Here is a 25,150-nt window from a genome sequence, read left to right on the forward strand (position 1 = left end):
AGTATTTTCTGCACAGCACATTGTTACTGGGCACAGACAATGATTAATTTCAGACTTCAGGCGTACAGGCTAGAGAGGATTGTTTTTTCACCTTCAGAAAACGTCCCACAATACCTCACCCTGTTTCTCAGTGATCCACCACTGTGTAGATAATGATGCATTACACCATCTGGCCCTGATGCTCATGTCCATTTCAGAAGTGAGCTATGATTTAGTAAGAAAGGCAGGTGCTCAACTTTCTTAGAACAGATTATGTCTGCTTTCTCAGGAATTATAGCAAAATGGAATAGCCTTGTTGCAGGGAACAACTGCTGAAGACATGCTTTAAGATAAATCAGGATTGAAGAGATTTATTGATTTATTAACAACATGTAATTAACTGGCAGTCAGTGAACTATACTTACAGGATCAATGTCAGCAATAAAACAGATAAACCACAGTATGAGACACCTAGAGACTGTAAACATATTCTTACAAGTTGCTAAACACCCTTCTGTACTTGTTCCTAGGAGGTTCTCACCACATGCAAACCCTTCACGCAGCTGGAGGCCCGCAGCCCCCTGGCCCTGACAGTGTGGGCTACAAGCACCCCCTTTTCTGTGAGTGCCAGTTCCTGTATTTATGTGCCCCCCCTGTGTGCCCAGGCTGCTCCCTACAATCGACTCATCAACATGCTGGTGAGGAACCACCCCCTTGTCCCTACTTCTTGCACCCCATACTGCCAGCCCACTCATTAGAGGGCAGGGTAGAGATGGCATTTGATGGGGACCATGCTCTGTCAGGCCTAGGTGGACGTTGCAATGCCAGTGGGACGACTTCTGGGAATACCAAACCCTGTTTGGCAGCTGCTGACACCAAGGTCTTCGCCAGTCAGAAATTTCCATGCTTTTTTTATATTTCCTTCCTAACTCACTCCTCCTTTTGTCAGAAGTCTCTTGGTAGACCTTGGCTATTGTTTAATCCAAATGGTGGTCACCTTAAGCAAAATGTCACTCTTAATTTCCTCTAAGCATTGTCAGGTTTGGGGCAAACACCCTCTCAGCAGAGACAGTTTTGGAAAATCTATTCACACACAGTGGCTACACTCACAATCTTCCCACATCACCCACGCTTATCCAGGTGATGTTAGTAAGAGCAGACTGTACAGATTCCCCTATACCATTTCCTACAAATGTTGGTGCAAAACTGTGCTTTACCTTACAGAAACAAATCTGGAAAAAACAGTGTAGAATCATACAGTGGCCAAATAACCACAATATAAATACAGGATTGGCAAATATGGATTGAAAGGCATACAATAATCATTCCCAGATTTTAGTACTGGCCCCTTTAGTACTGGCTATGGAATAGAATATTTCCCACAATGGGTTTGTTTATTAGTACCTTCCCATAGTTTTAAGGCATGTCTATAACCCAATAAATCTTCAGCCTGATGTACATTTGATTTAATGAGTTTTTGGATTTTGGTCTTTTTGCATGCAGAAGGTAGAATTTTCTCAACCCCTAGTATGTGACTGTAGCTTCAAGAATATATCCCATAGTTCCTCATGCAAGAATGTCCCGTGATGAATGAGGACATAAAAGGACCATGAGTCTGTAAAATTGTAAGCATTCAAATATACATATTTTTCGAAGAGTATTTTTCTTTGCTGTTACATTAACCTAGCCTGGTTACTGGATACGTGTTTAAGGAATCTAAGCAGTATAATTTACTGATGAGTTATGAATGGTTGAGTTACCTTGTTCCACTAAATGTTCCCATTTCAGGCTTCAGGTTTCACTGTGCTGTCTTTTCAAGGCTTAGTGAATGGGTGTACAACCGCACTGCTAAAAGATTCTGTCTTCTTAATGAATGCTTTGGGCAAAAAACAAAAGGTGGAAAAATTACAACTACCTAATGATCAGTAGTAGGTTCTCTCCTGTGATTCCTCTAGGTTAGCTCAACCCGTTTATCAGTAGGGCACAGTTAATGCAGGGACCATCACTTGAAATAAAGAATAGGGAGCTATGCAGTTTTTGCATTAGATAATTTCAGTGTTCTGGGCAGAAGTAAAAAGTAACATTGAAATTTCTCCTTAGGCATCCTTCTTAGATCAATGTAATTGAAATCATAAAGGACATTTAGAGCTTTTGCTGGACTCTAACTAACCCGTCATGGTAATGAACATAATTATTGTGGCTTTTTTTTAACCTGCAGCAAATTGTGATCATTGAGCTTTGTCTCACAATATTCATCTGTATTAGCAGCATGTACAGTACTACACCGTCAGGGGTGAGCAAAGAAAAAGGTGTAGTCATTTTTTTCAAATTTGGATACAGGTACCTTTCGAATGTTTATCATTCTTTTTGTATAGTTTCATAAATTTACAATTAGTATATTACGGTTGAATCCTATAGTCTTTGTTTTGCTTAGAAAGAAAATTGCGCTTTTTTTCCAAACAAGATCTGCTGGCATACACAGTCCTGAATTTTCAGCTTTCCTCGTTCTGTTGATTTTAGATTATAAACTCTTTATGGCAGAGACCGTCTATTTCCTTTTATGTTTATACAGTACTTCACATAATGGGAATCCAGTCCTAACTGGAGGCATCTAGGGAAAGTACCATTCTTGAAAGGTTATGTAATTTATGACATACAATTTTCCCATCTGAAAATGGTAAGGTTTGAGATAGATAAGCAGAATTAATACAAATGGTTTGCTTAATAAAGACAAGAGAAATACATTTCCAACAATATCTTACCTTCATGACTGTGGATTTGAAAAATGAATAATAGATGTAAGGTAGGCCCTTTTTATTGCCTACCTAATACCTCCAACATAAAATTGTAATTGAGCATAAAAACATAAATTCTCCTAACACAAAACATTTCTTATTAAGATAAACCTGTCAGTATGATGATACAAGCAATAACCTTGCATTACAAGAGTGTGGGCTAGAAATCTTTATAACTAATCTCACAAAAGTCCTCCCTTATTGACTTATATTTTAAGAATCAATTGCTTCAGATTTTCATTGGATTGAGAAATTGGTTGAGAAAGCCAGAATGAAATGTATATAAAATACTGATATCCTTACTTCTGCTTTCAATCATGCATTTTTAGCACAGGAATTATTACTATGATTTGCTCTTTTTTTTTTTTTTTTTTTTTTTCATAGCACTCGTGTATTCAAGTGCACCTGAAAAAAAAGCCAAAAAAGAAAAAAGTGGGTCTTGGCCTAATTGCAGATTTACATATGAAATTCTACATTTGTAAATACAGTACTCTCTGCTGTCTCTGCAATCTACATATTAATTTACAATTTAGGATATTAACACCATACATTTAAAAATACATATCTGGTGCCATCATCATATATTCATCGTTCATTTTTCTGAATGAAACTGGAGATGATTCACTATTTTTTATATATTCTGTATTACAGATAAACAAGGGGAATAATGTGCTTAGTAAGAGGCTATTTGTTGAAAAAAGTTGGATTCAAGGTCTGTCTCTTCTGGTGCTTGAAGTTCTACATAATGACAGTCTGAGAAGTCCTATATAACATAGCAAGAGTAGAGACACTCTGCTTGTTGGCCCACATTTTTGTGTTACTGTATATGGGCTTATGTTTTTATTGCCTACTTCTTGAAAGCAAAAATAGATTTTTCTTTCCACAAAATAGCAAAACCTGAAGCAATTATAGTGTGAAAACAGAAAAGGAATATTTTAAAGTTTCAAATTATTATAGAAACATTTCAATTAATATGTGATTTCATGAAAGCTGAATTTTTAAGCACCTAAATTTATAGCTAGATTTGATTTGAAAGTATCCCTTAGTGAAATGGAAGTCATTATGTCAGAAAGTATGTAATGTAATTAAAATCAAAGAAGGGTCGCAACACTTCTGATTGGAAAGATTCAGTTTGTGTTAGAAACAATATGTTTGGTCTCCCAGTCTTTTTTGTGGTGAGTTTAGTTGGTTGAAATTAAAAGAAAAATATATATCCTAATCATTCAGACAAGCCAAAAGAGAATTCTGCATTTTCTTTTGACCTACAGTATGTCCATATAGACAGTAAGATATAAATTAGTACATGTCTCTTTTGTTAAAAGCATATTCTCCAAAATTAGTTCAGTCAGGTTGAGTCCTCTGTCTTTCAATATGTTTAGCAGTGAATAAGCTTCTTCAAACCTGTCCCTCAAATGCACTTCATCCCTGTTCTAAATTAATCGCATTACAGAGCAAGGAAGCTCAGCTCCAAACCTATAGAATTTTTGGGTTCTCTGTATGCTGAATTTTCACTAATGCTAGGTACATCTGTTGGTCTTGAGGTAAGCATATAAATGCTTATTATGAAGAGTACTGTCATTCTGTGTGTCTTGTCTATATAAAAATACAAAATACTAGTAGCTCATGTCATTAATGGGGATCCTACTGCAAGTAGCAAGACTGAATGAAATTATATGCTCTTTTCTTTCTCAGTGTCATATAGAAATAATTTGATGGGTCTGGTTATGCAGTACATGTGTATAACATTGGTTTTCCAAATGCCACTATTTCAAACTGAAAACACATGGCACATGTAATCAAAAAATAGTGCTTGAAACTTGCTTCAGAAATGATATTGTAAAAAACACTTAGAAAATGGGTTTTCCCCTGTAAGAAATTTGAATTTCCCTCTTGTGTAAAACAGTAGAAACTTTATTTAAGTAAACAGAAAACTGTATCTATATATAAAGTTTTCAACAAACTTATGCATGAAGCAAATGCCAGGAAATTCCTGTGCTCCTGTTGCTTGTTTAGCCTGACAGTGGCTGTGAGCAAATAAACATGGTACCATGGGAAAATCTTGCAACCCAGTGAAAAAAAAATAATCATCATCATGTGATGCAATTCTGAACCAAAGCAACAGTGCTGCAGTCTGGGAAATTTTCTTCCACTTTTAATCCATGCTATTTTTTTTCCTGTGATTTGGTAGTTTTGGTTGCCCTGAGACAGTTGCCTCTACTTTTTCATCTCAGAGTTCTTTAACTGGAAGCCATGTAGCCATGGCCATTATGTTCCAGTGGTTTCGCTGTTACAGATTTTATGGCTTGTCTCAATATAGTGAATTCATATATACAGAATTAATTAGCGTGAAGGTATCAATAGTTCAATTCCCCATCCAGCAATTCAGTGCTAGTAGCAATTTAAATCTAGGAAGGAAAAAATTCTGTGTTACTTTGTAGGGAAGGACCTGGAAGAGGTGGTGGATGGATAATTAGACTGGAGGTTCTTCTGGATAGCAACTGTTCCTTAAATTTGTGTTTGTTTAATGTTGAACACAACAGGTCTCTGCTCATGCAACAAAATTAATGGAGTTCAACTAAAAACCACTTAAAGCCTGTATCTATTAAAGACAGTGATCATTTTGCTGCAGATGGCAATGATGACAAGAATAAATCCCCACTTATAAGCACAAGCCTCTAAGGTTTATGAGAGGTTCTATAAAAAGTGATATTTTTTTTCTTTAAATATAAACATGACTAATGAAAAAGAAACAATCAAAGTGAAGAGAAACAGAATTCTGACAGGATAGGTGGTTGCGAAGATGATAGTACCGAAGTTTCTCTGTCTCACAGCATCATTTACTGCATTTATCAAATGGCCTTTACTGGCCTTTACTGGCCTTTCCAAAACCAGTTAAAAATAAAAGAAAGATTTGCCCTAGATTTTTCTAGTGGTGTGTCACTGAATGTTTACATTAGAAGCTGAAAATAGTTTGCTAAGTAGTCAGAATTTAAGAGCAATTTAGATTAAACCTTTTCATGCTCATTTGTGCAATGCCTCTGGTATTTTAGCAGTATAAAAAGATTTTCTTGGCTTCAAACCATTGGATCAGGCTGATTTTGACATCCTTAATCTCTTTTTAAGAGCATTAGATATTTTTTTTAATTTAAAAATCTGAGTGGTAAAAGGTAGAAAGAAGTAATTTTTCTAGAAATAGTCCTTTTTAAAAAGTAATGTCAGCAAACACTGTGGATAAAAGAAATGTCAGAATTCCAAGCTAATGGTGCCAGAGATAGATCTTGCAAGGTCTAAGGATATGGTTTTGAATAAAATGTGTAGCCTTGAGCTGACTAGTCCACATGCTCACATGTGCAAGGAATTCAGCCTCATTTCAGGGAAAGGCGATTCCAGAAGAAATAGTCTTTAGGGATCTGCAGCATGTTAACTCACAGCTAAAATCACAATCCACTCATTAGTAGCATTGCCTGTTCCTGGTGCAAGAATACTACCAGTGCTACAAGCATGGGAATTGTTCTTCAGTCGTGTGGCTTTTTAGGCCAGTAACTCATATGAGTTATTAGTATGTATTACATTGAATGAATGATCCTTTTGGACTTTTAGCAGCAGTTAAAGGTGCTTTTAGTTCCACCGTAAAGCTATTGGTAGCACTCAGATGCACTCTAGGTTATGATTTAGTGATGATGAGAGACACAATCACAGTTTATAAAATCTTTGAACACCAACGTTGGTGAGGCAAGAAAGAATACTAGTTATCTAGCTATGGTAGATCAGTTCTACAAGGTGATCTGGATGGTACATTAACATTGACTAATATGACCAGTATCTGTTTAAATAAAGATTAATGCAAGGTCATATGTCCATGAAACAGAGGTTGTACCACTCTTACAGGATGGTATTTGGAAAAGAACGTAAGGATCATAAAGGATGCTGTTCAACTGATCATGAGCTCCAGTGTGATGTGGTGGCTAATAGAACAAATGTAATTCCTGTACACAAGCAGAGGATCATAAGTTATAATTGCATCTATATATGACATATATTAGAGTATTATTGGGATGCTATGTTCATTTCTAATGTCCATATTTTGAGAAGAATGTTGGTAGTTTGGAAGGAACTTCAAGAGCAATATAAGATCTGGGAAACCTGTCCTATGGTGGTAGACTAAAGACAAAAAATCAGATTTTTTTATCAAAAAGACATTTGTAAAATTACTTGAACATAGTCTGCAAGTAGTAACATGAAAATAAATTACCTTATTATAGAGGGGTTTTAAATCTAACATGTGTACAAGATGGAATACATGGAGACTAAGCTAGACAGATTCAAGCTAGACAAAATTAGGCTAAAAATAATGCATATTTTTACAATGAGGCTAACCGATTTTGCAGCTTATTTAGAGGTGTGATAAATTCTCAGCTATGTAGAAATTGGCTGTCTGAGCAATGTGTGTTATGTTTCAATCTGAAGTTATTAGGAGTGTATAGAAATCATTTGGGTAAAGATGTATTGCTTATGTTACGCAAAAGGAGGCAACACACAAATAACACTTCCATGCCTTAAATCTGTAAGTAAAATTCTGGCAGTGTGGAACACTGTGAGGTCAGGATTTAACCTATGAAGCACTGAGAAAAAAATTCCACAATAGGCCTATGAGAAAACCAAGGTATCTCCAAGGCTTTGTCGGTCCTGCCACTACAGTGCTACATGGATATAACAATGTTGCTCTCATATGTGAGGTATCATCAGTAACTACATTTGAGAAGATTAAACAAGCCCATGTGAGCAGCATGCAAAAAGAACTAGTTAGGACATTCCCACATAAGTTGTGCATCATGGATATGTCTTGAAAAGTGATGCTAGTAAAAGCCTCACATTTAACACTCCAATATCTTGCAGACACCGAAATGACATGATGATGACATTTCTGTCTATACTGGAATAGCACATTGGATAAACTGTAGAATTGCATCGCCTTTCTGTGACTAATTACTGCATGAATTTTGGCTGTACCTGCATAATTAGCCACCAGTTTATAGCAGAATTTTCTACTATTCCTTAAATGTTGTTAAATTTTTATGGTTTCAAATTTCTAGATCATCTAGCTCTTCTTTAATCCTATGCTGTACTGATGATGCCTTCCGACTTCAGAAAGTAAAAATTAACAAATTTAAATATCTATAAAGTCAAAATCAAAGAATTACAAAGTTGTTAGTCAGAAAGCCAATCCTTACAGAATTTATTCTAGCATAACTCATTGTTTTTTCCTTTTTAGCTTTTAAGATATTACATTAGAGTAATACAAGTGCTACACTTTCATTGCCATGTGTTAGCTCCACTGAACTTCAGAATTAAATTTTCATCTTCCAATCTTAAAAGAAAAGACAAACAAAGAAAAAACTGTTTCATAGAAAGATACATATTTAGCTTGGCACAGAGCTTTACAACATTGTCAACTTATGTTGCCTTTTATCACATTTTTCAGCAATTTTATCGGTTCAATTATACTTCCCTTTAAATTTTCTTCTAAAGCCTTTCAGCCATTAAGGTAAGATTAATGAGCCTGTAATCACCAAGATCACTTTTATCAGTTTCTTAAATATACGCTTGGCAGTTGCTACTTTGCAGTTATGTGCTGTTTTCCTGGTTTTGTTAGATTTATTAGCAACACTTCTTCTTGGATTTGTGTTCTGGTTTTCCAGAGATTGGAGGTGATCCAGTCATACTGGGACATTAAACTCTTTGGATGGTGTTTCGTGCTGATATGTTGTATTCTGTTGTATTCTAATTCCCATTAGCCTTCTGTGTTTGCTTGTTTTTGATTATTTTTACTGACGTATCAGATAATATAATCCAGAAAGCCAAAGGAAAGGCTTTTTCATTATAAAGAATGCTGGCAAATGCTCACTAGGATACACACATTGTTCTGATCATTCGTATTCAAGAAAGACTAATGGAGAAGGAAACAAGAAAGAAAAGCCTCTTCGGCATTTCTGGGCTGCTAACTAAAATTAAGGCGGATCCAGTTCAACTGTCTGACAACTTTGGGAAGATTCAAACACCTAAGTTAAAATGCATTCATTTAGGCACCTGCAGGAGTGCTTGGCTGCCTGTGCTCCTGTTCGTGTCACTGGACATGCAGTTGATTCAGGCAGTGGAGTGTTGAGGGTCATGAGAAGCAGAGAGGAGATAGTGACTCTTACCCCAAAAGCGGGCACCTAGGACATGATTCTGTTTCTTACACACTGTCATGTTGTACCATTCAAGACCCTCTCCTGTTTCTTACCTGGTCTCCAGGTGTCACCATCTGGTGAAGTGCATGGTCTCCCATGTGTTCTGTGCCTAATCTGCAAGCCCCACGAGCAAGTCTTGTGTATTGTGGTGCATCTCAAATGTTGGAGGGTACCTACACTAAAGGAAAGGAAGTACATTTCAGTGAGTAACATTACTGTATATCTGAGCATATGCCGTGATGTGTCTGTCTCTCGCCTGTCTGCAGTCTGCAGACATTATGACATGCATTTCTGTTCTTGAAAGGTCTCCAAAAATATCGTATATGCTTGAAGCAGCTGTGACATGATAACAAAAGTTAGGTTACTTCTTAAGCTTTGCCAGCTATTGCTGAGAACTGAACAGTCTACCATAGATATAAGACAATTGGTGTCTAAAGAGCAAAAAGGAGGGAAGGAGAAGGTTAAATAGACTTCCTTATTTCTGCAGAAGGAAAGTGTGAAAGGGAATATCAGAAAATATTTTCAGCATGCTTTTTTTAGTAGCTATATTCGTTACGTATTAGACACATTAATTAATTCTCACTATTTTTATTTTCCCAATAATTGATTAATTCCAGAATTGATTCATTGCGTATGTACTTATTGAGAGAACTGGTTCACTCCATTACTGATTATCTATGTTATTGATTCATAATACTTTATTTCTCTCCATATTTACTTCATACAGTACTTGATTCATCATTTAATTACTCCACAGCATAATTAAATCGTTGCACTATACAGCAATTCCACAGTAATTGCTTTCAAGAAAATTGATTACTTGTCAGTGTGACCAATCGTAACTCACCTGTCATTCTTTACAGTCCACTTTCTATTTCTTCTTTTCTCCTTCTCAAAACTGTCCTTTTGTCCTTCTTTTTCTGTGTCTCCCATTAACTTGATGTACCCCTCTTTTCACTGTTCCCCATCTCTTTCCCATTTGGTTAGTTATCTCCTTGAACATGTGCTTGATTTCCTGTTTACCTGCCCCAGCTATGGCCCCTTCTTTCTGGCATTTGCTCTTTCCAGCTTCCTGATCACAATATAATAGCAGAGTCTCAAAAGGAATGGTCTTGGTCATTTCTCAGAGCCTCCAAGTCATTCTTCTTACCCTCCATCTGGTTCTGATTTTGCTGATCATATTGGCCTTGTGAAAAAATGTTATGGTGCATTAACTTTAAGGCCTCCAAGTCGTACTATTTCTCTTCCAATCACTTCTTTGCAATTTTGCTTTATATTCTTACTTACATTTTTGGTCATACAAGAGTTTCTCAGTGCCTCTGTCTTCTGTTTGCACTTTGTATTTTGGTGATCATATCCATTTCTGATTTCAAATGCCAGCTCTCTACTTGCCATTAACTCTGCCATTTTGCCCTGTTTTGTTTGCCTCTGTATGTTCTCAAATTCCACTGGTTTTAGGCAGCTTGTGAATGTTTCTTTTTTTCGGTTTGAATGGGCCAAAATTGAAATGTTTCAACTAATAAGCTACAAAAGCAACAATAAAAACATCAGACCTGGTTATACCAGATCACACCAAGGTCAATCTATATCAGAATCTTATCTGCGATGGTAGCTTGTAGCAGATAAGGAAAAGACTGTAACAAGAAAAGTGCAGAATAATACTTTTACCGATTTCCCCTCCCCTGTTGCAGCAATCCTCTGTTTACATATTTCCATGAGAAGCAAAGCAGCCCTGCATCTCTGAACTTGTCTCTTACATTGTGAAAGTTAGTCACTATAATTTCTCCCTCCATAGTTGCCAGACTAAACCTCTGATTATTCTTATCAGAATTTTCAGTGGCTTTTCTTATTTTACTTATGAAATGCAGAAATCAAGATTTTATGCATCTGCTCCAATTATGAAAAAATTCTATAATGATATAGTAGAAAAATGAAGTTTTTTAACTACCATAAATTCGATGATCTCAATCATAAGGGATAATGTATTCTTCAGAGCCTTTTGTTCACATTGATACATGTTTTCCAGGTGTGTAACATGCGTTATTAACATCAACAAATCTCTCAATATTGTAATTTTGGCAAATTTGCTTTAGTTTTATATGAGACAATTTTATGTCTTAAAGAAACTTTGTCGTCTTGCCTTTTAACTCTTTTCCTGTTCAATTATGACTATGATGAACAACAGAAGGTCCAGCACAAACTACTGTGGGATTCTGCCTGTAATCTCTGTGCGTTGTGAAAACTGATTATTCATTTCTGTCTTTTGCTTCTTGTTTTTAAATGGATCAACAATCCATGAAAAAGCATTTCTCTTTATGATATGTTTAGTTTCTTTAAGTCTCTTTTAAAGGATATTGTGAAAAGCTCTGTTAATCCAAATGCATGTTTTTGACCAGATTACTTTTCTTCCTTAGGGTCATCCTTTCTATCAGTGAAGGATATCTTTGTAGTAATTCTTTCCATCAAAACTGTATATACACATATTGTACCAGCAGACCTGTAACTCATAGCTGCTCATAGAAATTCATGGAGTCTTTTGGCCTGAGCGTGACTTAAATTTTGGCTTGTATTTGGTAGTTGGTAGGCTTGCAATTATATATTTAAACTTCCTCAGAAGTCTTGAATGAGTGCTGCCAGTTACGGTTATGTCTTAATTTTCTCACAGTTTTCATTGATATTTCAGTTTGATAAAGTTCCTTGGATTACTCTTTTCCAAAGATAGCTGTTCTTAAGCTTTTGCATAATAGACATGGGGTGCAAATTACCTTGAGATCTGGGTCTTCTGTTATAGCTGTATCTTTCCTGAAGGTTTCTGTTATGCTTTTATTATCCTATGACTGTACAGGCTTTATAGCAGGTTTCTTGCCTAAGATGTATTTGAAAGAAATTTTTAGTGAATTTTATATCTTTTGCAAGTAATTTCTTAAAATCTTGTTGGACTGCATTTGTAGCTTTAGATAAAATTTATGAGAGCACATTCTTTCATGTTTTCATCACATGAACAAACATCGATGTTTTAAAGGTATGTTATTAATTAAAATAAACTTCTATTTTGCCATTTAAGTTTTTGACTTTTTAGAGTATGATTAAATTTTTTTGAGAACTGGTGTACATTTACTCTGAGCTTAAGTCTTTGAACACTTGCTCCACTGATGCCAGCATTTCACCCTTTTCAAAACCACTAGGAACACGAAGAATTTTTGGAACCATGGTTGCAATGTGGCCATTTAACATCTGTTTGACTAAGTCCAATCCTGGAGGATAGATCAATAGATACATTTACATATCTATTAATTTTTAATCTTTTAGGTAAAAGTCAGGCCTTTATAAACATGAAGGAATTTCTGTCTCTAACTAAAGTTCTTTTTCTTTTAAGCATTTGTTAAGGAACTTCAGAGGAAGATGGAGTATTGAGGAGGGAAAGGCAGAGGAGGGCAGTGGAGGAATTTATTTTAATTGTCTGTAGAGACAGACTCCTTCTTTCAGTTAGAATTTTTCTAATTTGTTTTTAGCAAACCCCACCACTGGTTTAGTAATGATTAGTTTCTATTTATTAAACACAGTTCATCTAAATAAATCACAAAAGGATTTAATAAATTTACTTAGAGATAGCAACAGACTGTAGATAATTTTAAAAAAACCAAAAGTGGTTAAACCAGCATTGAATTTGAGTGACCCATAGGTGAGCAGTAAAAACAAACAAACAAAGTAGTTGAGGTGAATATGATGTAAACATATCTGTCTTTGAAAAATGTGCCAGAGAACATTTCCTATTCCTATGTATTTCCTAATCCTGTCCGTTTGGTGTTTCACATCAATGCTGTAGAAACCTCATAGTCTGTTTTGACTAAAAGTTCATGTCCATTGTGATTGGATGCCAGTGGCAGTAGCCTGTAGTCTGTTCTGTGTTCTCCAGAGACGAGCTGTGCACTTGTGTGAAGCCAGGCTGATCATGGGACAGTGACACTCAGGCTAAACAAAGGCTGCGCCCTCAAGTGTACCAGTGCAGGTTCATTGTTGAGCGTATAAACAAACTTTAATTGGATATATGTCATCTCATTTTTAGTTTGTTTGTTTGTTTGGTTTTTTTTTAAAAAAAAACTAAATCTCATTTTTAGTTTGTTTGTTTGTTTGTTTTTTTTTTAAAAAAAAAACTATAAATGATGGTCCAGTGAGTGAAGCTGTGAACTGGGACCCAGAAGTTCTTTGTTCACACTGAGTTCATATAGGCTTCCTGGAGGACCATCTATAACTCATGGACTTTATCTTATGCTTCCATTCTTTTCTGCTACATGGAGTTGGCTTTTATACTATGAGAAATCACCGTGGTTTCATGGGAATAGATTGCTGATATCTAAAGGCTCTACTTAAAAAACATACTATGCTGGAATGAAACAAAGAGGAATATTATTAGGAAAAATATAACCCTGCACATTTAATTTGTTGTTGGAATACCATCTAGTACATCCCATCTAACAGCAAAATGCTTACATTAACATTGGACATCTTTTGATGAGAGTTTGTAGAAAGGTCAACAAGGATCATCAACTTATGTCATTGATGTGCTAGTAATTGAAGGTTGCTAGAGGATCACTTTCATACTGACCCGTATCCTTTGTAGGTGTCTTATACCTTACACTGGGTAGTAAGAAAGTAGCATTGAATTAAATTAGACACTTTGATTATTAAAGTTGGTTTTTTAGGCAATCTCTCTAAGTAGACTGAGGATAGAGACTGATAATATATGCAGTAGATCCAAGCCCACATTGACTACCATGTGCATACGATGCATTCAGTTAACCCAGACCTTGTGTTATGCACTGGGGCATTGAGAGGAATGAGACCCCGTTGCAATGCTCACAAAGATAATTGCTATAATGTGTTATGTAATCTGAAGATGCTTTGTATAATTCATTCCTAACATGTTTTCAAATACCACTTCCCTGTATGGAGGATGTATGAGATCTGTGGCCAGTCTTAATGGGTTAATAGGCATGAATCAGATGGGGAAATCATATTTAGTATATCAGGAAACACTTACCAAGGGTAGGATTGATCTAAAACCAGGTTTTCAAATTGATAAAATTGAGTCACTTTGACAGAGTCATTTATCCTACAAGTTTATCTTCATTAACTACAGATGTAGCCTGGGTGACTGTTATGTAGCCTGTTGTGTCTGTGATAGTTTAAATGCATCAAATACTCTCATGGATAAATGATTAAAGTTTTACATGGCTAAAACTAATCAACTACTTAAGACCTGATCAGCTGTCGTTTTTGCCAGTAACCTTTCCACTGCTAATACAATTCGCTGTAATTTATACCTACCCCTTTTAGATCGTCCAAGGTCATCAAAATAGCCTCATCATTGTCAGCTTCTGTGTAACTTTGAAGACTGCTGTTCTTATTTCAGACCTGAGGAAGAGCTTCTGTGCCTTAAAGCCTCTCTCCTCTTTATCTATCTATAGTAGCCTATAGGCATCCTGTCTCCCTATAACTATGTCACAATCACATCTTTAGACTACCTCAGTACAACGGCATTGCTGTTTCTCAAGGCCAACCTGTTCATCTAGCTTTCTTCTATAGCTAAGGGGATGGATGCTCTGCAGGCACTAAACTCTGTGTTGATCTGAGAGGGAGTCTAAAGAACTAATTTAGGTTAGATGTTTTACTTTTATGTAGGTAAAGGGATAAAAATCCAGTAACAAAATACTGTGCATTTAAGTACTAAACTTAGTTTCTACACTATCCAAGGGTAGTCATTTCCAAGACAATATGAGCATGCATGTTGATTTTTAGAGTGCCTGAAAATGTCTGTTAAATTAGAAGCTCATCTCAGTTTAACTGTGGTGTCACTCCACTAATTCGAAGTCATAAAATATGCAGTGTTTACTTGCAAGAGTCATCTCGTATTAAAAAAAAAAAAATCAGCTACATCCTGTATGTACATACTAGTCATCTGAAAATACATATTATTTCTCCAGTCAGATGTTAGTTACTCATATTCTTTTTTTTTATTATATGCATTATTTATAAGAAAAAACTTAAGATCTTGGCTATTGGGTAATTTTATATTGTCACATGCATGATAATGTTTAAAACCTACATTATTTACTCGATAGACCTGCTAGACTGCTCTGCTGAATAAATAGAAACCTTGGCACAGTCAACAATTTTGCAAATACATGCTATTTGCATAATCCTTTTCACAGAAGTATGCACAATATTTTTGAGATCTGTTTGTGAATAGTGTTAATTAGAAAGGCAATTTATCTTCTAATGGACCCTAAAAGTGATTATGGTCTCCTCAGTTGTTGCTTCTTTGTTTACAGATTTCAGCTCAAGAGATTTTTGGGAATATCTCTTTTGTCAGTGTAGGTGTAGTGCTAAAAGTCCATGCATGCTGTTTTCTAGGGCATTAAATCATGTTTCCTCCACTTTAAAGATCTGTATTACATTAGTCTCAATACCAAAGAACCTTTGATTTGCATATATTGTGAAAAAGTTTGAAAGCAGTACTCTACTATTCTCCCTATTTTTCTTTAAGTTATTTCTGTGACAAATGTGGATGTTAAATCTCAAACTTCTGGAAAAGTTTCATCTTGACTTATACCTCCTAAAATGCAAACTTACATACTTGAACTGCTGATTAATGAAGCTATGATATGTGGCTAAAGTCAGATTCTTTCATACGATAATTTTGATGAAGCTCAACACTATATAAGCTTTGGGGTTTCATTTTTATTTTGTCATGCAGACTTTGTTCTGCATTGCACCATATTGATGTAAGCCTACATTAAATGACTGGAAAATGCAATTAATCTATTTATGAATATGCAATATATTTTTTTTAAGATTGGATAGGTTTTAGTTTCTATTGAAATGAAAAAAGAAAAGGAAAAAAAGACAGAAGGTGGCACTAGTTTGTGCCCCCTATATTTGGATCTGCTTTGAGAAGAGTAACTTGATTTCAAAGCTGTGGTTTTGCCTGCCTTTCTCCATGGCAGCTGAGTGTGCTCCATGACAGGAGTCAGTAGATCCATGAGGAGTGAGGTCTGAACACGTTGTCTGCACATTTATGCAGATTGCCTAAAGAAAAACTCTCAGTGATTGCTGTCACCCTGTTGTTTCTGTTAACATAAAGATTGATTCTGCCCTTAGGCATGATTTTGAGGTCTCAGTGCAGTTCCTGAAGGTTTTTCTTTTCCCTTGTATATACTTGCTTCGCTTCTTTCATGCTTGGAATTAGTAAACATATTTCAAAACATAGGAATTAAAACTGTGGACAAAGGATGTTGCCAGGTACTGTATTTCTTCAGATTGACCATACTGGGAGGCCAGGGTATGGATATATTTTCAGAGAAAGGCTACAGAAAATATATATTAAGGATGGCTTCAAGCAGGATCTGGTGTTGAAGTATTGTTACCATCACTGTAGGTTATTATCAGAGGGACAACATGTATTTTTAGTTGGGGAAGATTCTAGCACAGGATTTTTTTACTATGTGGTTGGTTGGTTTTTGTAGGGTAAAGCTTCAGTTCCACTTCCCAAGGATATACATTAGTCCTTAGATAACCAGAATTCTAGGAATAATTTAGTACGACAGCTGAAGAAAATATCTGTAATACCTTCTGACAACCTAAGTTAGTATTTTTAAAGTTAATTTGATATTTTTGATTATAATCATCTTCAGAAATTCCTAGCACAAAATAAATCTATTCTTGAAGAATTCTATAGTAGCTTATTTATTACATTTAGCTTCTCCACAGTAGGGGCTTTAAGGTTTTGCAAAAGAAGCTGGATATTAGTGCCAGAGGCCAGCAAATAATGAGATGACTTACTCTACTAGAAAGGACTATTAAAAAAAATTAATTTTTAAGATGTCAAAAGCAGTATGTGTGCAGATAAAATTAACAAAAAGATAGCATGTCATTTCCTCTATGTTATTTTTGTACTGCTATGATTTTTTGCTTCAGACAATAGTTGCTTGAAAAAAATGCAGTTACTCCCTGAGTCGTGACAATGATTGAGAGCTGGTTGAGCATCCACCTGCTTGAGTAGGCTTGTTTTGTCACCAAATGCATGCTTCTGTAATCTACAAACCAAGTGTAAGACAGTAAAATTTATTCAAGCAAGAAATACAAATTTACCTCTCTCTGATCAGGATTCCAAACAATTCATCATTTTAATGTATGCTCTGCCTCAGCATAAAAACCTACTTACAGGGCTTTAACTTACTCTGATATGATGTGTTGAACAAAGTAACACTACTTAGAGAGCAAGTCCTGCTGCAGTTAGCACCACAGTTAACCTGATGAGTTCTAATACTGAAAATAATGTACTGAAAATGACCTGTCATGGTATCACCTATTCAATGACCAGACAGGAGAGAGTGAAATCCCCCTCAGACACCACTGAAGAATCAAACAAAGGTCACAGGGTCACATTTCAATATTGAGCTTGGTTTTGCTTGCATTATTTATAGTCTATGAACTTCTGACTTTGTTATTTCGTGTGTTTGATATATTGATTAGTAAAGGCTTTGTTAGTTCACAGTGCTGGAAAAGCATAGTAAGGCTAGAAGTAAACACCTCTTGTATCTTATTTGCTGTATTAAAAATAATCCTTTAGACACAATTTGTTATTGTTTGTCTTTCCCAGCTGGAAGGAAGTAATCTAGATCTTCAAAGCTGATTTGGTATGGGTAAATAAATGGATGTTGTATGTCAAGCGTGGGAGATTATTTGTTCCTGTCAGAGTCCAGTACTCTCTGATCATCTTCTTTTCAATATTTCAGGTATGGAAAGTTTAGTGTTTTACACCAAATTTACTTATTTGAAGTTCTAGGATGTCACATGGCATTTTTGAGTTAGCAGAGCAGTACAACAACATACTGAAATCACAGCACCAGGACAAATTACACTTTGCAGAATATAGCAATTTTGATATATGGTTGAATCACAACGTGACTATGATTCCCATTACCAGTCTGAAAAATATGCTCACTGTCATAATGGTGGGTGTTGCCAGTGGCCAGAAAGGAATACTTTGAGTGAGGAGTCAGCTCAAGCCCATTGTTACATCCCAAGCTCTTTTTGTTTATTGTTCTATTTCTTTGTACTCTTAGTTTGGCCAAGGTGCGTACATACCCCCCAGTGCTGGTCTGGCACACACAGGAAAACATCTGCTTGCTTTTGATTAACTCAGGGATGAACAGTTACACAGCTGGTTGGTTCACTCAATTGACATAACCAGGTGATCCACTGAACTGATTGCACTAAACTGCAAACTGATTGCAGCTGGCTGGTCCTCTCAGCTGGTAGAGCCATTTATCCAGACTAAAGCCACCCTCTCAGCCTCTTTGTGTGGAGCTAAATTCAGCTTTCTTTGCAGCATATGTTGCCAGTCACTCCCTATCTCCTCCCCTGAGCTTCAGAAGCACGTTGCCCTTGGCCATCTTCTCTGAGCCTTCATCCATTGTAGGGGTTCCCTGATTGATCACAGGTCCTCAAAATGATGCACAATTATAATTTAACATCTATCACCGAAGGAAGGTCTTAGTGGCACCTTTGCAAGCAATTCTTTCTTCTACAGGTAAATCAAGCTGTATCCCTAGCGCAGCTGCTGGTTCTCTGCACACATGAACACAACAGGGTGTCTCACAGCAGTGAGGTGCAGTGATAGTTCACTGTATTAACAACTCTTCAGACAAGCAGGTCCTAATTGTCAAGATGACAGCAGTCACTGTAGATGCTGATGTTGAGTGTAACACAACTGAAAAGAGATGGTTAATTTTTTGAGTAAATATTATATTCAAGGAAATAAATAGATTAATAATATCATCATAATTGAATAAAAAGCCATGCAGCTGCCATTTGGAAGTTGTTTCTGAATCAAGTCAGTCTGCTGAATTATTTTGTCAGAAGATTTTCCTGCAAGATTCATGACATCAGCAAGGAAGTTCTTCTCTTCTTTATATCTAAAAACAGGTACAGAACTCACTTAAGATACAGAAGTCAAGTGTATATGTCCATTTGTTTGATTTTATTACTTGATTGGTCCATATTTGGCATAACAACTGCTGTGTGAGTTACTATAGTTTAATTTAGATTTTCCTCCTAGTTCCATCACAGTTTCGGCTGACAGCAAGGAAAAAAAAATAAGCATGTTTGGACTTATATATATATAAAAAATATATTATGCTTGCTCATTTATTGGAGAAGAACCTGGAAAAGGTTTTTCAGTATCCCAGGATAATATTACAAATACCCAGACAACCATTAAATGTGAGTTTTTTGAAATTTTAGTTCAATGAATGGCAAAATTTGCCAGTGAGGTAGAGTGTAGCCCTTCTGGAAATCTCAACTGAATAATGACTACAGCTCCTTAACGGTCCTGAAATCTGTATTTTCTCACATCTTTCAGTAATATCCTATGTAGGCACTGACGAGCAGGCTCCTTCCTCCATTTTTAAAAGCAGTACTTAAACCCGTCATTTTACTTTCATTGCTTTGCTTTTATAAACTGCAGCAGGAGAGAAACAAAGTACTTTAAGCACAACAAAATTGTGGTCATATATAGTTACCTTATTCTAGACCTTAAATTTGGATTTAAATGGTCTTAAATTTAAGGCCTCATGGTTTATTTTTTGTGTAACTTATGCATGTCTGTATCATACCTATTCAGAAAATGTATTTTCCATCCTGAAAAGGGAAAAAATAAATTACAATTACAGGCTGGAAGAAAAGCATCCTAGACTGGGATGCAAAGCCAATGTTTTGAATTCATGCATTAAAATTTGAAAGATAACTTTATTTGAAAGAATAAAAGAACATTCTTGGAAAAATTCAAAATGCTGCATACTAGCTTTCCTGAAATGGAATATTTATTAAGTCTTAATGCATGGAAATTTGCTAAAATATTTTCATGGGAAAATTAATCAGTTTGTCAGAATGCTAATTGTTTTGACAGTTCCATAATATGTTTTTAGTCTGTATATTAAATATTATTCTGTTACTTGAATTGAGTATTTACTATATCTGATTGTCATAAGAATGGCAGTATCAGTAATGTTCTGTAAGGTTTTATATTCAGAGTATTTTTTAACAAGTATCCATTGGTATGTACTTTAAAGAATACATGTCTTTATCAAAGCTACAGTATGATACAATCTGTTTTAATATGCTGATATTTTCATTAATAGAGATGAACATGTAGTTGGTCACAGACTTGGGAAAAGATAAATGCTAGAAAATTACACCAAAAGTACCCAGAAGTGATATTTTTTAATAGCTTAATGAACTAACAATCCCCTTTGAAAAAAAAACAAACAACCTGTTATGATTTCATGTTTATAATTATTTATAATCTGAGTCAAATATTTATATGATAAATTCTAAAGTATTCAAAATTCTGTACCCTCAACCAGATGGCAATAGTACACCCATAGCATTTTATAATTTTAAAACCTATCGAGCGAAATCTTGGCCCTGCTGTGGAGAGCATGGATTTGCTTCTGTGGTGGAAATAGGCTCTCTTCCCTTGTGCCTTATTCATTAGTCAGGCATGACTGACCTGAAGCACTTGAGCTGGTTGCAGCTCAGAAGACAAAGGCAGCATTTGTAGTAGGGCTGTGGCACATGACACTTTAAGAGAAGTGTGGTTGCATGAAGGCTCCTGGATAATCCCTTGCTGTGGAAAATGAGCACATGGAGAGGTTGGCCAAAAGTATGTAGGGATCCAATTTTATGTCCTACTTCATCCTGTCCTTCAGTAGAGAGGTAGGTATCCTTGGAAAGCCACTGTCATGTCCCACCTGTGGACTGCAGCACACCCTGGGTCTGCAGCCCCCATGTCTGTTTCTCCAGCGCGTGTGGAATGAATCTTGTGGCTCTTGATCCTCTGGTACTTTCGGAGTGTGGTTCACGGGGTCAGGACTGCTGATATTGCATCAGCTGTATTGCTTTTGTTTCTAGTTTAAAAATAATGCTTTTTTGCATAATTTTTCTCTGATGCACTGGTTCTTAAACTGGGTGGTTAAATAGAAAGAGAGCTTTTGCATGGAGCATATGCTATGAAAAAATTTACCTATTTACAGGTATAAAGCTGCTGATGCCCAGATGACTCTACATAGGGTGAGAGTGAAAATTTTGATGAGGAGAACTTGACAAACATCCACTATATCTGAAAATACCACAGAGTTTGTAATGACTGTAAAGGAACACGTTAAAATCCTTCGTTTTATTTTTAAAAGCCTCATATAATGTGTACTATACTCAGACTCAGTATTTCTGAATTACTGCTGTCTTGCTTCCACCATCTGCTTTTACAAAACTATTTTTACCTTAACAAGTATCAGTAGCTGCCATTGAGTGGCCCTTTGATGTGCAGTCAATCACAGACAAGAATAAAATTGCATAATAGACCATAATTTCCTGTCTGATCATAAGCTCAGCCTTGTGTGCTGGGAGATTTCCTTCTAAGCTACTTGACAAATGCACTGGCACAGGGAGTGACTGGTTGCAGCTGTGTGCCTGTTTTATCAGGAAGACAGAAAGAAAGGAAATCTTGAGAAGTATTGAGGTGTTTGTGAAATTGAGATGGATCTTCTTCTGGGAATATTCGTAGTTAGAATGAAGAACTTGTGTTTGGTTTTTTTTTCAGCAAAAAACCCTGCCTGTTCTTTCAGGCCTCAAAATAGGTTTTGAAAATGAGTAAATCCCATAGAAGACTACGTTGCTCTTTCTGCATCGTTCCTCCTGACAACAGGAGCAATGGAAACACAGCGCATGATCCAAAATTCTAGCTTAATACTGGCCAAACACGTTTTCTTCAGAGACCTGAAAGACTTGGTCAGCCCAATCAGTGTTTAAAACCAAAGTTAAGATAGATTCTGCTGTTTTGGACTGTATTGCACCGCACATGCCGCACAGAAATGGTGGTGCATTTCTGTCTTCTTCCCATAGTTATAAAGTGAGAAAAACAGTTTTTTTGCAAAAGAATTTGTGGAACTTTGCTATGCAAATACCTCTTGGTAGCTGTGTGACCTATTCCCAAGACTGAACTTGCTGCCTCTCACTAAGCTTCAGCCTTTTCAATGTAAGGTAGAAAATAGCCCATGTATAGATAATTACATGTAATCAAACACAGATTTATTGTTCTGCTCATTCAGAAATTTTCACTTCATGCCTTGTAAGTTAGAATGAAAATTCTGAGCTTCTGTTCTTTGGGGAAAAAAGTCTAAATTTTGATCTAAGAAAAATGAAAGGCATGTTTTAACTTAAAAATTGTTTTAAATAAATTTTCACTTCAGCAAGAAGGAACTGATTCATCCTGTCATCATCAATTCAGCTGTTATTTCACATTTTAATTTATGTGGATCTTGCTTTTGTCAAAGCAAATCTTTTAAATACTTTTCTTTATCTGACATTCATGAAATGGTACATGCCCACAAAACCTTTGGCTTCAGTACATTCAGTACTTCAGTACAGTGCCGGTGGAAACATGCTATTCCAGGGGAATTATGACCTGAACTAGATAAACAGTTTTCTTACTCTGACATCTGAGGTATTTTGATCTATCATGGCAATAAGCTAAAACTTCAGATTATGAGGCCTCCTTTTTAATGGTAAAATTACTTTTTATAGCCATCTCAGTCTTTAATAAAAAATCCTGTAGTTTCTTAGTTTTCTAGTGAAATATACCTCAAAACTATGGGCCTGCAGGCCTAGAAATATCTTTTATTAGGTGTTGACCTGGGTCTCACAGAGAGAGACAGAAATCATTACGTCATCTTCTTCAATGTTGCTGATACATGGGATAATAAAGGTAAATCCAGCAAAACAGATTGCCAGACAATTGGTAAAATGGCAACAAACATACACAGTGAATTTGTGCCACAGCATAGCTCCACGTAATCTTTGCTATTTGGTGTTCATTTTAAAAAAGCAGAACGTAAGTGAAGTTTCTTGTCCAGTGTCTTTAGTGTTTCACCACTTTTATATCATTGTATTCAGCTGATGTACTATATACATCACCATTTATCAGTCGGAGGCTTCCTATTGTATTTTGGCATTTCATTAAGATTTGGAGTCATGAATTTTTCATATTTGTAATAGTATTTGAGTTGTGTGCCCAGTAAGCGTTTTTTGTGAACTAAGTACTGGAGTCCATACTCTCATCCTACTCAGCAAGTTCAGGTCTACCTCTGCTCAGTGAATAAGGATTTCACTCCGTACTGAAATAACAACATCCTGAATTCGGGATTTTGTATATATCTCTCCCTACCTATCTATAATCTATTTACATCTATGTACACACCCACTTTTATTCATTTAATCTAATTAAGGGGTGATTGTAAATGGCTGTTGAGTATATTTTAAATAGGTGTGTGTTCAGAGAATATACTGAATTCATAGCATTCTGGTGTGACGCTGGGATATTTGATATGTGTTCATTTTTTTCCAGCTAGCTAGCAGTTTTACAGTAGGAATGATAGACTATTTTTGGCAGATAATTTGGGCCATATGCTTTTCTCTGGCAAAAGTGGCTGCTGAGTGTTTTCTTGTGTCAGGGACATAGAGGTATTAAATGTGTGTGTGAGATAGTAGATAGCAAAAGTAGATGTTAAAAAAAAAATTAACAAAGGGAAGATGAGCTTTGAAAATCTCAAGAAGGGGAAAATTATCTTTGAAATATGGTAAATCCTCAACCTTAGCTACAGGAACTTCTTTTTTAAAGAAGTCAGAAGAAAAGTTGGGTATACATTTCCATTGCACAGTGGCAAATTTCTTTGGCAACCCCATCATTTTATAGTCTCTTTTGATTTGCAGGGTTAAATTTTACTGTCAGAGGAGCAAATAGCTAAGATAGTTTTACTAAAGCTATTGTAATTACCTAGGATCTTTAACTAATCTTTACATTACATGATGTAATGTTGCCAAAATAATTTAACATGGACCTGTCAGGATAAATTCCAAGTTGCTACAGAAGCGCTGTATGCTTTGAAACAAAGCATGTTTTTCAAATGTTGAAAGGCAGGGACATTTTGAAATGTTTTCAAAACTATCAATGGTGTGTCCTTCTGAAAGCTTTGGAGCTGCAGCAGGCTGCCTGGAGCCGGGGGTGTGAAAGCCGGGCTGTTGGGCCAGACCAGGGATCCCCTCTCGGACTCCCACACAGAGATGGAGCACCCAGCAGGGCCCGAGAGTCCGGGTTTAACCATATTTGTGTCAGTGAGATGGTGGGAGGAGGACAAGGCTGGCCATGCTGGCGCTGGCAGGGCAGAGTGCCCCTCACCCAGCCCTGCCCGCTCACTGCCACCTGGGCCAAATCACGTCTTGATGAAGGAACAGGAGCTTGGCTCCCACCGGCAGGTCTCTTCCTTGCACACACACACCCCTGTGTGATTTTGGAGCCTGTTTTGAGACTCTCAGGTTTGCCGTGGCTGAAGAAAAGTTACATTTCCGCTTACCAGTGCTCTGCCTTTCCCAGGAGTGGCGAGAGCTGGGTGGTGCCACCATGGCACCGGGACGGCCGGAGCTGGGGCCTGGCAGGGCAGTGTCTGCGCCTGTGGTGAGGGACAGAGCAGGGATCCACCACCAGGTTAGTGTGAGGTGGCAAGTCAGGTCACGTCTGTGCAAGAAGCCCAGGGAGGAACAACAACAGGCTGGTCTGGGCACGGGCCCTGCTGTGGCATTGCTTGGTTGGGGGCTGAGAGACCTGAGGGGCGACACAGGGCCCTGCACCATGGGGGAGACCTGGGAGAAGCCAGGCAGGGACAGTCTGGTAGTGACCCCAGTGCCCTGATAGTCTCTCTTCAGGCCATTCTGCAGAGCAATCATCCTCTTGTAGTAACTTTACCATTGAGAAGACTGGTCTGAGGAAGGAGAGGTGTTGCCCACAGTTGGAAAGAAAAGCAAAGGATCAGGAAGCAGGGTGAGGTTAGCATTTAATGGTGAAGGGCAGGAATATGACTGTCCCAGAACATCAAAGCTTACTTTTCTGCTACTAAAGAACTATTTATTAATAAAACAGGTAATCTGGAAAGCTCAAGAAAAAGAGGCTGTGGCATGTAGCCTTAAAATTGAGTGCTCAGTGATGAAATATAATTTAATTTGTGCATCATCAAGCAAAGAAACCTAGCG

The 25,150-nt window shown here is 36.7% G+C and overlaps 1 protein-coding gene across 1 annotated transcript in view; it reads left to right on the plus strand.

Moving 5' to 3' along the window:
- Positions 1 to 751: 751 nt before the first annotated feature.
- Positions 752 to 25,150, plus strand: part of PARK2 (parkin RBR E3 ubiquitin protein ligase) — a 622,540-nt gene continuing 598,141 nt past the window's right edge. The window contains exons 1-2 of the mRNA XM_014950502.1: positions 752 to 869; positions 24,095 to 24,578. Of these exons, the coding sequence (XP_014805988.1) occupies positions 752 to 869; positions 24,095 to 24,578 (602 nt within the window). The remainder of the gene's footprint in view (positions 870 to 24,094; positions 24,579 to 25,150) is intronic.

The sequence above is a fragment of the Calidris pugnax genome, unplaced genomic scaffold (genome assembly GCF_001431845.1).
Source record: "Calidris pugnax isolate Ruff unplaced genomic scaffold, ASM143184v1 scaffold24, whole genome shotgun sequence".
NCBI classification, from domain to species: Eukaryota; Metazoa; Chordata; class Aves; order Charadriiformes; family Scolopacidae; genus Calidris; species Calidris pugnax.